Genomic DNA, 15,706 nt, shown 5'->3' on the forward strand with positions numbered 1-15,706 from the left:
CCGCGTGAGACCCCGCGCGCGCTCGCGACGACCCCTCCCGCGGGCTACCTCGTGAGAAGCCCGGAGCGCGGCGCCCGGTGTCCGAGCTAGCTCAGGGGCGGGGTGCAGCGTCTCCACTTGCCGTGCCACCCACGCCTCGGCCACCGGAGCAGAATCTTCTGTCTTTGTTTATGTGCCTTGGTACCCCCTCCCCGGGTCATCCTTGTATGGCGCCGCCCTCTCCCCTCCCTTCCTGCTCAGGACCCGTCCAGCTCGTCCTTGCTGACCCTGGGGGGAACTCGGATCCAAGGGCGAAGCTGCCAGAAGACCTGTTCGAACGTGAGGGAGGGAGTTGCTTCTTTTCTGCTCGCTAGTCTAGTCTAGGGGATCCCGGTGGCGTCCTTGGCACCGTCCCTGGGGGTGTGAGGCTAAGAGTAGCACTTGGGAGTTCCCGAGCCACCTCCCCCCCACAGCTGGCGCGGCAGACACCTCCACCCTTGAGCATCAAGGGAGGAGGCTTGGGAAAAATCCAGAGACCCAGCGCTGCCCAGACTTCTCAGATACTCTAAGCACCTTACGTTGAGAAATGAACACACTGACAGACTCAGAGAGAGCAACGCGATCATCTTCGTTTTATTTGGAAATCGTTAATTTCCATTTCTGTTCCTCCCACTTCAGGCTCCTTCTATCTCCCTCAAATTCTCCAGAGACGGGGGGGGGGGAGTAGGGGGGCTTGGTCGTCATCCAAGGTAGCTACAGTCTTCTCACCAGGCCATAGCAACAGCGGGATGCTCATCTGACCACACTTGGACCACAGAGAAAGCAGGAATTTATCACCGGGTAGAGCTGAATTTGTGGGATGAACAAAACACTAGGCAGCGGCTAGGAAGGGCGACAGCCGCCAGGTGGACTGCACCCTCCCCCCACACCAGCTGGAGTCAACCTCTGCCCTGGCAGGCCATCTCTTGGGCCTCAGAGGCGAGAAGGGGTTCCTCCCCCCGACCACTACTGTCTCGCCACTGATGTAACTGGCATCCTCAGAGCACAAGAAGGACACTATGCCGGCACAGTCCTCTGGTTTGCCTAGCCTGGGAAACAAGGAGAGAGCAAACAGTGAACCGGGCTAGCCCCTCCCAACTGGCCCACAGAATTATCAGATGGGAGCTGGTGAGATGGCTCAGTGGTTAAGACCATTGACCAGCTGCTCCTCCAAAGGGCCCAGGTGACCCAACACACTCACAAGGAGGCTCACAACGGTTTCAAACTCCAGTTCCATGGGATGTGATGCCTACATGCTGAGCGTGGTGGAGCACACTTGTAATCCCAGCACTTGGGAGGCAGAGGCAGGGGGATCTCTGTGAGATCGAGGCCAGCCTGGTCTACAGAGCAAATTCCAGGACAGCCAGAGCTACACAGAGAAACCCTGTGTTGACAAGACCAAACCAAACGAACCAACCAACAACCAACCAAACAACCAAAAAAAAAAAAAAACCAACAAAACAAACAAAAAACTCAACCCACCCATACATATTTTAAAAAAAGTTGGAAAGAAGTGAGTTTTCAGAACCAGTGTATAGCTTTTTTTGCCTATTAAATAGGGTGGTTAATATTATGTGGTTATAATTTATATAAGCATAAATACTGATTCCTGCAAAACCATGTTGTGTTTAAATATAGAAACACTGCTTTTAGATACCAGAATGCACAGTGGAACTGATAAAATGGTGAACAATTATATCATGTTTCAAAATACATAGCTTCAACATGTATATATACTATTCCACTGTCAGAGAATCTTTGTGACAGTAAATGGAAGGGTCAGGTTATTTCACTGGTACAGGTTCAATGTGCAGATCCTTTTCAGGAATCTATTTTTATCCCTTTAAGCCCAGATTCATTTTATAAGACTATGTTAAATCACGCTGTTTGCATTGTGATTCTGTATGTTTTTTTTCCCTTCAAGACAGGGTTTCTCTGTGGCTTTGGAGGCTGTCCTGGAACTCTCTCTGTAGACCAGGCTGGCCTCGAGCTCACAGAGATCTGCCTGCCTCTGTGAGTGTGCCCTGGGAATGTGCACTCATCACCTGCTCTTGCCAGGGCTTCCCCAGATGATTCAAATGTGCAGCCAGGACTCAGATGCACCGGGTTAGATCATTCACTGGAGTCTTCAGAATGGCAATGCCCTGACTTATCAAGAAATTGCCACCTAGGTCTAAAACTCATGCCCAACTTCTGCATGCTTTGGGAGAACTTGAGGGAGGCTGGATAAGGTGCTGGCCTAGTAAAGAGGTAGGCACTGCCAGCATTTGTCCTTGAGGGGTCAAGCTAGAAAAGCCAGAAGGCAGAGAGAGGGGCAGTGGCAGAGCGGTAGAGAGCTGTCGAAAACGCCTTAGTAATTCAGCCAGCCCACTGGGGAAGACAGAGACTCCCTCAGACAGAGTCTGGCTCAGTGCTTCACAGCCACTTTACTTGGGCTTTAGGATCATCTGTCTGAGCATCGGAAACATCACTGTCTTCTGGGTTCTGGTCTCCACAGGTTCAAGGTGGAGGCAGACAACGAACGAGAGCTGTACTTTGCTTTTTGCAATGAAAGCAGGTCTTTGGTCAAGTCACAGGAGTGCTGGATTAATGAATTTGTGAAGTCTAGAAGGAGCATGCTGTGTTATCTGCGGGGCTGAGAGCCAGGGCTGAACTTTCTGTCTTTATTCCCACAAATCCTCACCCGTGACAGCTTACCTTCTAATTTGCATGCGTTCTTTCATCATGTCCTCTTTTGATCCGTCCTTCCATAACTGCAAGAAGAAGAGGAATCGTTTTATGTGCAAGAAGAGGAAATCATGGGAAGAGAAGGGAGGGAACTGTCTGTCCCCACAGCAACCGGGAGGGACCATTTAGATCCTCATCCCTTATAGCTTCTTTACTCCCTGCTCTCCCCTCTGTGGGCCTCTGCGTCATCCTTGTCAGGATTCTTGCTTAGTCTCCTCAATGCTCGTCCACTTTAGGGGACAGGGTATAATATGCGTATAGTCTGAATCCCTCACTCGGTAGAGACCAGTAGGAAAGGAATGCGTGAGAGTCTGGTCTGGGGAAGTAATGGGGACAGAGAGGGGACGCACAAAAGCACAGACAGCAGGAACAGGAAGGTAGGGGGGCTTCTCTGTCCTCTCAAGGGGCCTGGGGTTCAGTGTTCTTCCTTCTCACCACACTGCTGAAACGGGTCTTGATGATTCCAGGCGCCAAGCAGTTCACCCTAATGTTCCTGGAGGCCAGCTCCGAGGCGTAGTTCTTAGTGAGACCCAGCAAAGCCGTTTTACTGACGTTGTAAGGGCCTAGGAACTAGGGAGAGAAGAGAATGAGCTGGTTCAGCACCTCCTGTAAGGGAGGGTCACAGTCAGAAGTCACCTTAGAGTCTCAGGTAGGCTAGGGTTCATGGAAGCAAGGTGTCTATTTTGTGGGTGGGGACTTGGGAGGATGACGCTAAAATACTTGTTTGGGCAGTTGGAGGGGTGGATGGGATAGGCTGATGGACAGGGTAGGATCTTACAGGAAATGGAACGAAGCCTCCTATGGAACTCACGATCACCACCGAGCCACCTCTGAAAAGGAAAGAGAGCTGGCCCTTTTTGGCATAAAGACCATCAGGGGCCCCATCTCACCCAAGCGTCCTCTCGGTAGTGGTTACCCTCGTCTTTCCATCTCTGGTACCACTGCTTTTATCAACATGGCTGTAGCCGTCACATTAATGCTCAGAACCTGAAGCCAACAGAAAGGAAGACGATGTGAGAAGGTTGTCACAAGGGCGCAGCGATGAGGAGTTACACAGGTTCCCTAAAAATGCCTGTTGCAGTTGATAGAGATCCCAGGGATAGCTGACCTGACAAAGGGAAAATTCGGGTTCGGGGTTGGGTAGGTGCCTCTCACAGCTCGTCTATATAGATGATGACACATCAGGTCAGGTGAGACAGAATGAAGCATCTCTCCTACCCAGCAGGTCCACAGTCAGTTTGAGCTCTCAGGGATCTTTGGTTTTGAGCTGGATTAGTGTTTCTTCCAAGTAGGGGAACGTGGAATTGGGTCATTGCGTGGACCTACACTATAATGGGCTGGGCTTCTCAGGGAATATGTAGCCTGGCCTGAGACATCTGGGGACTTCTGTTGCCTCCTTGGCTTCCACCCTTAAAGGAGCAAGAGGACCTCCAGGCTGGACGTCTGGGTGGGTATTCATCAGAGCAGAACAATGAGGGATCATCCCTGGGGAGCCTGGGTATACCCCACAATCACAACTCCCAGTCTCAGATTTGGAATGTAAATGTATGACCTTATATTGTTCTAAGTGGCAGGTTGTTCACCTTCTGTGTTCCCAGGCTAACTTCTTAGTCTGAAAATTTTTAATCTAACTAAAGATTTGTGATAGAAATACAGTGACTACCCAGCACCCTTTAGCTAGATTCAAGTTATTTACCTTTTGCCTGACTTAACCTCTTCACACACCTGCACAGTTTTATATTTTCACTCTAAAGCCCAGGCTATCCTGGCACTTATTCTATAGCCCAGGCTGGCCTTGAACTCATGGCAATCCTCCTGCCTCAGTCTCCTTACTACTGGGATTTCATGCTCAACTTTATTTAATATTTTTGTGGAGGGGAAGTCAGAAGTCAATGCAGGGTATTTCCCTCAATTGCTACTCCAACTTATTGTTTTTTTGAGACAGGTTTTGTCACTGAGCCTAGAGCTCATGGTTTCAGCTGAATACTTGCCCCATGGTTTTCCCTGGTACTGGGATGATGGGCACACTGGAGGTCTGACGTCCAGGTTAGCCAATGCCCCCTTCTGGCCTCTGTGAGTACTGCATGCATGTGGTGCACAGACACAAATACAGGCAAAACACATACACATAAAAATAAAAAAAATTAAGTTTAATAGAGGTGCTGCACACTTTTAATCCCAGCACTCAGGAGGCAGAGGCAGATGGATCTCTGTGAGTTCTAGGTCAGCCTGGTTTACAGAGAGTTCCAGGACAGTCAGGGGTACACAGAAAAACCCTGTCTCAAAAAACAAAAAACAAAACAACAACAACAAATAAAAAAAATCTTTCAAATAAAAGGGAGAGAAAAAATTACTGATCTACAAACTGATTTTATTTGACTTTTCCCAAAAGAGGCTTCTTTAAAAACATATCTTAACCAGAAACTGGCTCATTGAAGAAATTTGGCACTTTGGTCTTCATGTTTGGAACACTGATAAACTACAATTTTCTTTTTTGCTATCCTTAAACTTCCATGTTGAAAAATCCGCAGGGAGATCATAAGAATTTAACATATCCAAATCATGTGGGAATAGTGACCTGAGATTACAGCGTTATCGCTAAAGGGTATATACAGATGGGTGAATTACATTATGAATATGATGTGACATGTTCACCTGAAAGCCAACATCCCAGCACCTTTTAGGCACCTAGAATTTTCTTAGCAGTGCAGTTAGAAAGAGAAGAAACAGGTCATACCCAAAGGCTGTATGCTATAGTGCATCAACTTTTGTAATTTCACCAAAATTAACATTTCAGTCAACATCAGTTATAACATTCCCAACTAATGAAAACACACTCTTTCCCACAGCTGAGAAGGGGACAGGAGGGTGGGTAAGTTTAAGCATAGCATTGGTAGCCTCTTAGCTGCCATGTTTCTGTTGGAAACGAATTAGGAAGAAAGGCGTGGTTAAGCAGGCTAGGGAAGCGGTGGGGAATGGAGGCAGAGATGGCTAGCTCAGAGCCAACACAGTAGACAAAGCCAGGGAAGGCAGAGGTGAAGGGAGGGGCAGGACACCAGAAGCCCCCCGCCCCCCCCCCCACTTTCGCAATCCCATGGCTTGGTAAGGCCCTTGGTGGGCCCTTCGCATCCCCACTCTGGGAGAAGGCACTCCACAGGCTGGCAGGTCAAGTCTGGCAGGTCAAGGCTGTGCTGACTGGTGTCTAGGGCCCACCCCTGCTGCAACTTCAATCTTTTCTCACCTTGTCCCACACCTCCTCTGTGACATCCAGTAGGTTTCCAAAGAAAGGGTTGACAGCAGCATTGGAGACCAGGATATCAATCCCTTGATGAAGCTTCACGGCCTGGAGAGGAAGAAGGTATGAGTCAGGGCTACAGCTAAGGGAGGGAGGTGTGCTCATCTACGTTGACAGGAGTTTTATCTCAGGAGCAGCTGTCAAATGTCTTTCTCGAAGCATGTTCTTTCCAAAGCCACTCTAAGCTCTACTAACATCTGTGCCTCCCTCTGTCTCTCCCCCCCACAGATTTTATCATCTATCTATCTATCTATCTATCTATCTATCTATCTATCTATCTAATCTATCTGTCTAGATAACTATCCATTCATCTATCATGTATACGGTCTTCTGCCTGTGTGCCAGCAGAGGGCACCAGATCTCATTCAAGGTGGTTGTGAGCTGCCATGTGGTTGCCAGGAACTGAACTCAGGACCTCTGGAAGAGCAGTCAGTGCTCTTAAGCTCTGAGCCACTCTCCAGCCCCATCTGGCTCTTGTAAGGGCGTCTCTGACCCTTTGTTCTTTTTTTTTACACGTCTCCTCAGTGAGCGCCTTCATTCTGTGTCTTCACTTCTCATCTCAAATCTATTTCCAGACTTCCTCTTGAGTCCCAGCCCCATTTCCTCGAGTACCTATTGACCATTTTCCTTGAGTGTTTTACCACAACCTCAAAGCCAGCCTGTCCACATGTTCCTGAATGAAGAGGGATCCTGGGAGGATCATTCTAGCCCAATTTCCTTATGGTAGAAGTGATGCCACCTAGGTCCAAGGAAGTTGATTTTTCCAGGCTGTAATTCAGTTATCATTCTGTAGGGACATCTAAGCTGGGTGGCCCACTTCTTTGTGTTTGGGAGAGGTAAAGGGATCCCAGCTCAGGGTACAAAGTGGAGGCTGAACTGAGGTCAGATCCCAGCTCTAGCAGAGAGTGGATTCCTTGGAGCCCTCCAGCAGTCAGTTGGGATCATTATGAAACCAGCTGTGCAGGAGAGCGGTGCCGGTGATGACCTCTGGTTTTGAAGCGGTTTCACACTCAGCTTTGATGCCGTTTTCTTTCTCTTTTTGGGCCAGTGGTAGAGAAGAGGCGAGGCAGAAACCGAGGCTAAAACCGAGAAAGTCAAGAAAGGAGTCATGCACCTCCTCATTGTAAGCCAAGAAAGGAGTCATTGCACCTCCTCATTGTAAGCAGGTGGCAGAGGCCTGGGAGGACGGCCAAGCATTGTCAGTGGTTAGGAGCCACCTTAAACCAGGCTTTGTATTTGCCCAGACCTGGCAATTTTGAAGCCTCGGGCAAATAGCATGTAATGGGCCCTCAATCAACTTTGTGCCTCCAATTTGGCAGAGGAAGGGTGTTATTAGGCATGCACACCATCTGCTAGCTTCTGCTTTTAACTAATTATTCTCGCTAACTAGGTGCTAAGCTCAGTTGTTTCTACACTGCTAAAGGAATACCCAGGCTGTCAATGCATTCATTTAACAAAAAATTTAAAGTCACAGACTCCTTTAAAGCCACTACCGGCCAACACTTGCTCATGCATTCAAAATGTTGGTGTTGTAGCCCAAAGTCTCAGTCACCTGCTTTGGCTCTGTGCAAAAAGCCTGATGGCGTGTGACTGGCAGGAACAGAACGGAAGGAAAGTGATGTATGTCATGCTCTGTGAATGTCTGGGAAGGGGGGAGGATAATGGGCCACACCAGAGGGTGTTGATCCTCTTCCGGCTTCCATCTCCCTTCCCTTTCAGCCTGTCATCAAAGACAGGGGGAGGGCTGTGTGTTGACTGAACATCACAGAACCATAAGAGTTCATAAATTAGATATGCTAGTCTACGCTTGTGATCCCAGCTCTGGGGAAACTGAGGCAGAAGGATCACAGGCTTGAGGCCAGTCTGAGCTATAGAACAAGACCCTGTCTCAAAACCCCAAACCCCAAAAATGTTGAATGTGAAAAGACCACATTGATATCTCTCAGAGTTTACTCCACACTATATGATCGCTGCAACGTGTTTTGGATCTGTCTATTTTGACTGTTATTAATTTAAAACAAAGTATTATCAAGTGGGAGATCCACACATCCTGTCCCACCACACCACTGCTGAACTCTGGTGCATGGTGGGAGGTTGCAATCAATGCCACCCTTGGGAGCAGCTTTTGTCACACAGACAGAGAGCACCTCAGACTGCTGACAGCTGCTCCATCACTCTCCACCATGGCATCTCTTGTACCGACTCCTCAATTGTTTCATTTTTTATGTATGTTTGTGTGCATGCCCATATGCGTGTATACCACATGTGTATGTGGTTTGCCTATCCTCTTGTTTCTCACTTCTTGACATGTGGTTAGAAAAATCTTTGTTCTAATTGTCTCTTGTCCATACTGGTTCCTTTGCCACTGCCCCAGACCTGGATGACAGCCAATGGCTTCCTCACTGACCTTCTTAGCATCTTCCGTGTCAATCCTCACCACTGCCAGATTATCCTTCTGAATATCATTTTCATCTTGCTCCAAGCTTCACATGGGTTCTATATGCTACACAGTCATGGGCACTCTTGGGAGGCTGTGGAAGTCACCAGTCTCACCCATGCAGCCTACTTTCAACAGTTGTAGCTCGTGACTGAGGACTGACAGAGCTCCCCTCTTCCCTCCAGTCCTGGCTGCTTGCTCATTTATCAGGGTCACTGGAGTCCTAGCCTCATCCTATTTGCCTATTACCACTTATTCCTTGAGGTCTAACTCAAGCTTGACTTCAGAGCCAGGGCTGCAGGATTTGCTAAGTGGACTTTCTGGGAGAGAAAGATTTTATATATATTTGTTTTTTTCCAAGACAGAGTTTCTCTGTGTAGTTTTGGAGCTTGTCCTGGAACTCACTTTGTAGACCAGACTGACCTTAAACTCACAGAGATCCACCTGCCTCTGCCTCCGAGTGCTGGGATTAAAGGCGTGCGTCACCAGAGGATATTTTCTTTATAAGGACTTTCTTCTTTTTATGTGTATTTGCATGTTCATATGTGGGTACATGTGTGTGGAGGCCTGAGGCTGAAGTGTTTGCTATTACACCTTATTCTTTTGAGTCAAGTTCTGCCATTCAAACTTAGAGCCTGCTCTGGGGATCCCATATCTGTCTTCTGAGGCTGCCATTACAGGAGAGCCCCTAGACATCTGGAATTTATGTGGACCTAGGAGCTTGAACCTCAGTCATCTTGCTTGGAGAACAAGAGATTTAATGGCTGGACCATCTCCCATGCCTCCCAACCCCATAGGATTTTGACATGAAATTGTGTATAGCTCTGGGTTTGACCCTGGCACTAGTGTGTGTGTTTGTGTGTGTGTCTTTGTGTGTGTCTGTGTGCATGTACACACACGTATGCTATATTTACTTTAAATAGCTGTCACTAATTGGTCCCTGCTTCTCAGGATCAAGATTACAATTTCAGGCTCTTCCAGTGGTCTATGCCAGGCAATATAACTTTCTTGGACTCATAGTTGGTCCTTTACAAAACACATTTACGTATCTGTCAACAGTTCCTTAAAATGGGATTATCTTGGGGCTGGAGAGATGGTTCAGTGGTTAAGAGCACTGGTTGATCTTATAGAGGTACCCAGAATTTGCACAGTGGCTCACAACTGTCTGTAACTCCAGTTCCAAGGGATATAGCACCATCTTCTGAACTCCATGGGCATGGAACACACATAGTGTACAGACATACATGAAGGCAAAAAGTCTCGTACACATAAAGTACAGATAGGTAATAACAATGGGATCGTCTTATTTTAGCCTTCACAGTTCAGCCAGATGTTGTTTAAGGTTCTCCTCTTTCAGAAGACTGCCCAAATTATCCCCAACAGCCACCCATGTGCCCACAGCTGTGCTTCCTCTGTGTTTGTACTTGGGACTTGGGGGAAGATGCACCTTCTCTGTAGCATGGTTCGTATTTTCTGCTACAATTGGAGTCTGCTGCCAAGTGTCATGCCTGACATGGGCTTAGATTTTGGGTATCTAAGGGCTGACACTACATAAATGGGGGAATGTCTAGAAGGGTAGGCCTGGCTGTGAGACCGGGAGAAGTGTCCTCGGCTATGTGACCCAGTCTCTGTGACTATAGGGAGAATAGTCCATGCCTGGGCATGGTGGTTCACATTTGTGCTTCCAGCACTGGGGAAGCAAGCTCATGGCTAGACTAGGCTACAAAGTGAATTCCACACCACTCTAGCTCTGGCACCAGATCCTGCCTCAAGCTCCCCCCCCCAAAAAACCTGCATAAGGCTTTGCACAAAAGAAATAGCTCACAGTAGGTGTGTGGAACATGGAGCTCTATAAGCCAAAGAACAGGAGAGAATTTATTAGCTCAACCTGGAGAATCAGGTCCAGCCATTTTGGGGGGGGTGTCTAAGGGTCTTGCAAGGCTGAAGCACCTCTCTTGCTGGGAGAATCTGGTCGTTCTTAGACTTTAGGATGCAGATGTAGCAGAAAAAGGCACACAACAAAGATGTGTTGGTGAGAGGCTGGGGAGATGGCTTGATGTTTAAGAGGATGTACTGTTCTCACAAAGGACCTGAGGGAAATCCCAGCACCAGGTGGCTCATAACCAGCAGCTCTAGAGGACTCAAGGCGCTCTTCTGGGCCCTACAGGCACCTGTACCCACAAACACTCTCCCTACCATACTCATAATTCAAAATAATAAAAAGCTGGGCGTTGGTGGCGCACGCCTTTAATCCCAGCACTCGGGAGGCACAGGCAGGCGGATCTCTGTGAGTTTGAGGCCAGCCTGGTCTACAGAGCCAGTTCTAGGACAGACTTCAAAGCCACAGAGAAACCCTGTCTCGAAACCACTCCCAAGTAAATCTTTAAAAATTATTGGTGGACTAGTTTGGGTGTGGGCGCTGGGATGCGTCAGAAGTCAGTGCTGGGTTGCACCTCACCAGTGCTGTCTTAGTCAGGGACGAAGGCGCAAATTGTCTGCTTTCTGCCATGGCTTGGCCCAGCGCCCACATCTTTCCCGCTCACCGTGGTTACCAGCCTTTCTCGGTCCTCTGGCTTCCCCACATGGCACACGATGCCAGTCACACTCAGGCCCTCTCCCTGGAGCGTGGCCACTGCGCGGCCCACGTTCTCCTGCTTGCGGCTGCTGACGACTACGTGGGCCCCATCCTCAGCTAGACGTCGGGCGATGGCGAAGCCGATCCTAGAAGTGCAAAAAGAGATACACTGTCGAGGCTTCTTCCGCGCGCGCGCGGGGAGAAGGGTGCGAGCACACACGGGCTCTGGATTCAGACTGCCGGCTTTGGATTCTCCTGTGTTTGAGCTCCACATGTTTCTATTAGGAAGGGAAGACTTAATGGTGCAGGTAGAAGGAGAAGTCAGATTGTTTCATTGTGATCTTTCACCCCAGTTCCCATGACCTGACATGATCTACCACAGGCCTCATGAGTGGTTACTGAATTTATACCCAGCTGGAAAAGAGGGGAGAGAAATGAATATCCAGTAGTTGCTGTGGCAGTGGCCTGAGGGTCTTGCTTGAAGGAGCCCACATCTCTCTTACCAGACTACAACCTCAAAATTCTATCCTTTGTTAGATTTGGGGACCTTCATGGAAAAGCATGGCTCAAAAATGTAAAAATCAATTACATATTTTACAATGGTCAGATGTTAGCTTTCCATATACATCTGTATTCTAAGTTTTCGAGGAACTTTTATCTACCCAAGTCTTGTGGGGTTGAAAAAACAGTAGATACGAGTGGTGGGTAAGACAGGCTGGGCACGGTGGCAAAAATACACAGACCTAAGCAAAGATCTGGACACAGGCTCTCCCTGCTCATCGAGGTAAGGAGTGCGGTCACTGGGGGAGCAGTCAGTGGGGGCAGCAAGAGCAGAGTAGCTTTGAAACCTCGGCTGGTGGTTTTGGTCTTCCCATACTCTAGGTGGAGCTGTTGATTGGGGCAGCCTAGAAGCATGGGGACCCCGGGTACCCCCGGCAGCGTCCCGCTGTCTCAATGCCGAAGGCAGCAGTGACACAAGGGGCTGGGTGGTGGCAGGGCCAGGTCGGGGGATTCGAAGCGATTTCAGGTCCATCGTGGGTTTCCTTTATATCCCCCGGGTAGGCCTCTGGACAAGAGTCCAGGAGTTAAAGGACACTTGTTTCTGGATGGCGACTCTGGCTCCCGTACTCACCCGTCGGTGGAGGCAGTGACCAGGGCCACTTTATTCGCGAGTGGGCTCTGGCGAGTCATCCCGGAGCTGGCCATTCTCACCGACTTCCACGCTTGAGTCCAGCCACTCAACAGGAGTCCCGCTCTCTGCATAGTCCAGGCGGGCGTGGGATGGGAGGTGGGTTGGGCTCTGTCGCGGGAGGTGACAGTTCAAAGGGCAGAAACTGCCCGAGTGAAGGGCGAGCGTCCTGCCTCCCCGGACGGACCGCCTGCCCCGACTTCCAGGACTTGTTCCGCGAGATCCCGGGGCAAGGGGGGAGCCGCAGCGGCTGCGAGCGCTCCCTGCTGGCGCCCCGCTCCGGGCCGATCACTTCCCTCCGCGGGGGCTTGGGACTGGCACCATAAGTTCTCAGTCCAAGTTTCCTGTAGGCCAGCCCACAGCTCTTCTCTGCAGGACCCTCAGGCTTTACTGTGCCTCAGATGCTCCTCACACATCTGTTGGGCCACCTTTTTTTGGCGGCGGGGGTGGGGGGGGGTAGGGGGATGGGAGTGGGGAGCGAGTTTCGGTGGATGAAGCTTTGATTTTTCTTCTGTTTCTTTAAAAGTTTAAATAAGCCAGGCAGTGGTGGTGCACGCCTTTAATCCCAGCACTGGGAGGCAGAGGCAGGTGGATGTCTGTGAGCTCGAGATGATCCTGGTCTACAAGAGCTAGTTCAGGACAGCCTCTAAAGCCACAGAGAACCCCTGTCTCGAAAAACAAAACAAAACAAAACAAAAAACAAAAACAAAACAAAACAACAAACAACCCCAACCAACAAACAAGAAAAACCTTAAATAATTCTTCTTTCAAAAAGCTTGAGTTTATATGTGGGGCTGCGGAGATACCTCACTCGGGAAAGGGCTTACCGAACAAGCATAGGGGCTCGAGTCTGGATTCTCAGTATTAACATAAAAAGACTGTGTCGGCTAACAGCGAAATCGTAGCTTTGGAGAGACAGAGACAGGATGATGGCAGAGGCTTCTGGCTAGCTGCTCTTGCCAAATCTTCGAGCTCCAGTTTCAGTTAAAGAGCCCGTTTCAAGAAAAAGGTAAGCAGTCCATGTTGACCTCTGGTTTTTACACGCACATATATGCACACCCCTACTCCTCCCCTCCCCCAAACACACTGTAATGAGCATGGTAAAAAAATGCCTTTAGACTTGTAAAAATAGCTTAGTCAGGAACCTCACTTCACCCAAGGCTGCGCCTCACGTCACTCACTCAAGATAACCAGACAGTCCTAGAAGACATCCACTGGACAGTCTGTAAGCAGAGGCCAAGAGCAGTGCTCTGCTCTGCAAGTCTGGATAGACGCCACCTTGATCTGCCCTGCAGCTGCAGAGTCTCTCCCGAGATCCTGACCCTCAAATCAGTCACTTCTGTTAGAGATTGGACCAGACCTTCAGCTAGATACGTCACATGGGTGATAAGCTAGGACCACAGTTAGGAATTTAGATGTGAACCTAGTGTGATGACCCTCAGCATATGAAAATATATCTTCTGTCATACCAACTATGTGCGTGTGAATCTGCCTTCCTTCTCCACTCTCTCTCTCTCTCTCTCTCTCTCTCTCTCTCTCTCTCTCTCTCTGTCTGTCTCTCAGGGTGAATGAATGTTCTGAGACTGCCTGTGGAGGTAAGACGTGTGCTCCTCACAGTGTCCACTCTGAGAGAAGAGGAAGCTGGGAGGCATATGATGGCCTGGGACCGATACCACTTTCCCGCTAGCTCAAAGCCTACTGCTGTAGTTCTTAACCTCTGGGTCACAGCCCCTTGGAGTCACCTAAGACCATCAGAAACACCAGGTATTTACATTACTATTCATAATAGTAGCACAATTTACAGTTGTGAAGCAACCAACATAGTTTTGTGGTTGGAGGGTCACCATGAAGAACTGTATTAAAGGGTTGCAGCATCAGGAAGGTTGAGAACCACCGAGCATTCCATCTTCAGACAGGAGAAAAGATCACCGTGATACCCAGCTGAAAGGATGAATGGAGTAGGTTCCGCCCGAGAGGACCTCCCTTCTACAGGTAGTGGCAGCAAGGGTGCTGAAGAGTCCCCTAACCAGTGGTGAGGACCAGCGAGTACTCAGACTCTCTGTGCCCACTAATCCTCGCTCTTCCCTTCCATTCTGCTCAATAAATACCTGTTAAAGGTGACTTTATTAACCGTAAACTACTGACTACACAGTAACTATTGTCACCATGCAACAGTTATTGTGCCTGCCACAGACCAGACGCTTTGCCTGTGAACTGAGAATGTGGAGTAGATGATGAATAGAACACGCACCAGCCATACATTCTAAGTCCGAGACTTCAGCCTCCATTTGCCAAAAAATCATTTTGCATATATACCTCAGCTGAGAAGAGAAAGGCAGTGTGCTGGGGGTTGTATATGGATAGCAAGTGGTGTAACCAGCAAGAACTAGATTTACGGAGGGCGGCCTTCTCAGCTGAGAAGTTCAGCTGTGTTGCTCAGCGCACCCTGATGAGGTAAGACAGCTGGCCTTGTGTAGGAGGAAAAGGCCTGACTGGTGCCCTTCAGTCTGAGCTTCATGAATCATTGATGAGGGGCTAGAAAGCTCCACACTCTTCCTCTCTCACTCATGAGCTAATGCCCCATGGGAACTCTTCCCAGACTGTCACCTGTGTGTGGAGCTGGGACCCTGGGGCGTCGGTGGACAGTAGGAGGAGTTCTCAAAGCCTGGCTTGGTGGGACAGGCCTGCAGGGCACATCTGGCAGAGGTTGGGGATGAACGGTAAGAGGGTGACAAAGGTCCAGGGAAGAGAGTCGCGTCCTAGCTGTGTAGTGTCCTTTTCATAAGGGCAGGCTTGAAATCTGGCCTTTACCGCCATTTCTTTCGTAAGAGCACAGGGGTGTTGGGGGCGGGGGATCTGTGAAGAGAAAAGGGCAGAAGGAAGGCAAGAAGCGTGGGGTCTCAAGCTTCTGTTTTTTATTAAGGGGGTTGTTGAAGGTGGGTTAGGGCATCTTTTTGGGGGATACACACTTGTGTAGGATGTGAAGTTGTTGTAGGAGGTGGCTTCCATCTTCTTCATGACGTGGCAAGGGCTCATAGAGATTTCATCCAGCAAGAGCTTTTTGCATGTTTTTTTTTGCAGTAGGCATCCTAGGTTGGTCATTGACCCTGGCCTGACTGAGACCAATCAGGACGGAGCAATGTGGAAAGGCTGATGTGTGGTTGGGACAGTTGCCAAGGGGGGTGATGATAAGAGTGTTATCGGCCCTACACATCGAGGCCTCACTAAGTGCTATCAAGTGTCAGGTGGTTTAAATATTAATTGACTCATTGTCGATTCTAATGGAGTGCCATGGGCCTTGGCATTTTCATATGTGAAATCAGGCGGAGTCATGACAGCCTGCCCTTACCAGTGCTGTGGAGCTACATTTGACTGTCCTAGCCCTGATGGGATTTTCCCACAAGTTAACTTCCACAGGAAGCCATCTCTTCTGATATAAAACTGTGCTTTTAAGAATTTTGTATC

General features: G+C 49.1%; 1 protein-coding gene across 1 annotated transcript; it reads right to left on the reverse strand.

Annotated features, from left to right (window-relative positions):
* Positions 1–583: 583 nt before the first annotated feature.
* Positions 584–12,529, reverse strand: LOC101833108 (dehydrogenase/reductase SDR family member 4). The gene is given in 9 exon segments (XM_005085586.4): positions 584–978; positions 980–1,067; positions 2,716–2,771; positions 3,181–3,315; positions 3,524–3,575; positions 3,662–3,732; positions 5,987–6,088; positions 11,021–11,198; positions 12,185–12,529. Coding segments are annotated over 9 exon segments (840 nt in total). The 5' UTR covers positions 12,316–12,529; the 3' UTR covers positions 584–951.
* Between the last annotated feature and the right edge of the window lie 3,177 nt (positions 12,530–15,706).

Source organism: Mesocricetus auratus, unplaced genomic scaffold (genome assembly GCF_017639785.1).
Source record: "Mesocricetus auratus isolate SY011 unplaced genomic scaffold, BCM_Maur_2.0 Super-Scaffold_100707, whole genome shotgun sequence".
Taxonomy (NCBI): Eukaryota; Metazoa; Chordata; class Mammalia; order Rodentia; family Cricetidae; genus Mesocricetus; species Mesocricetus auratus.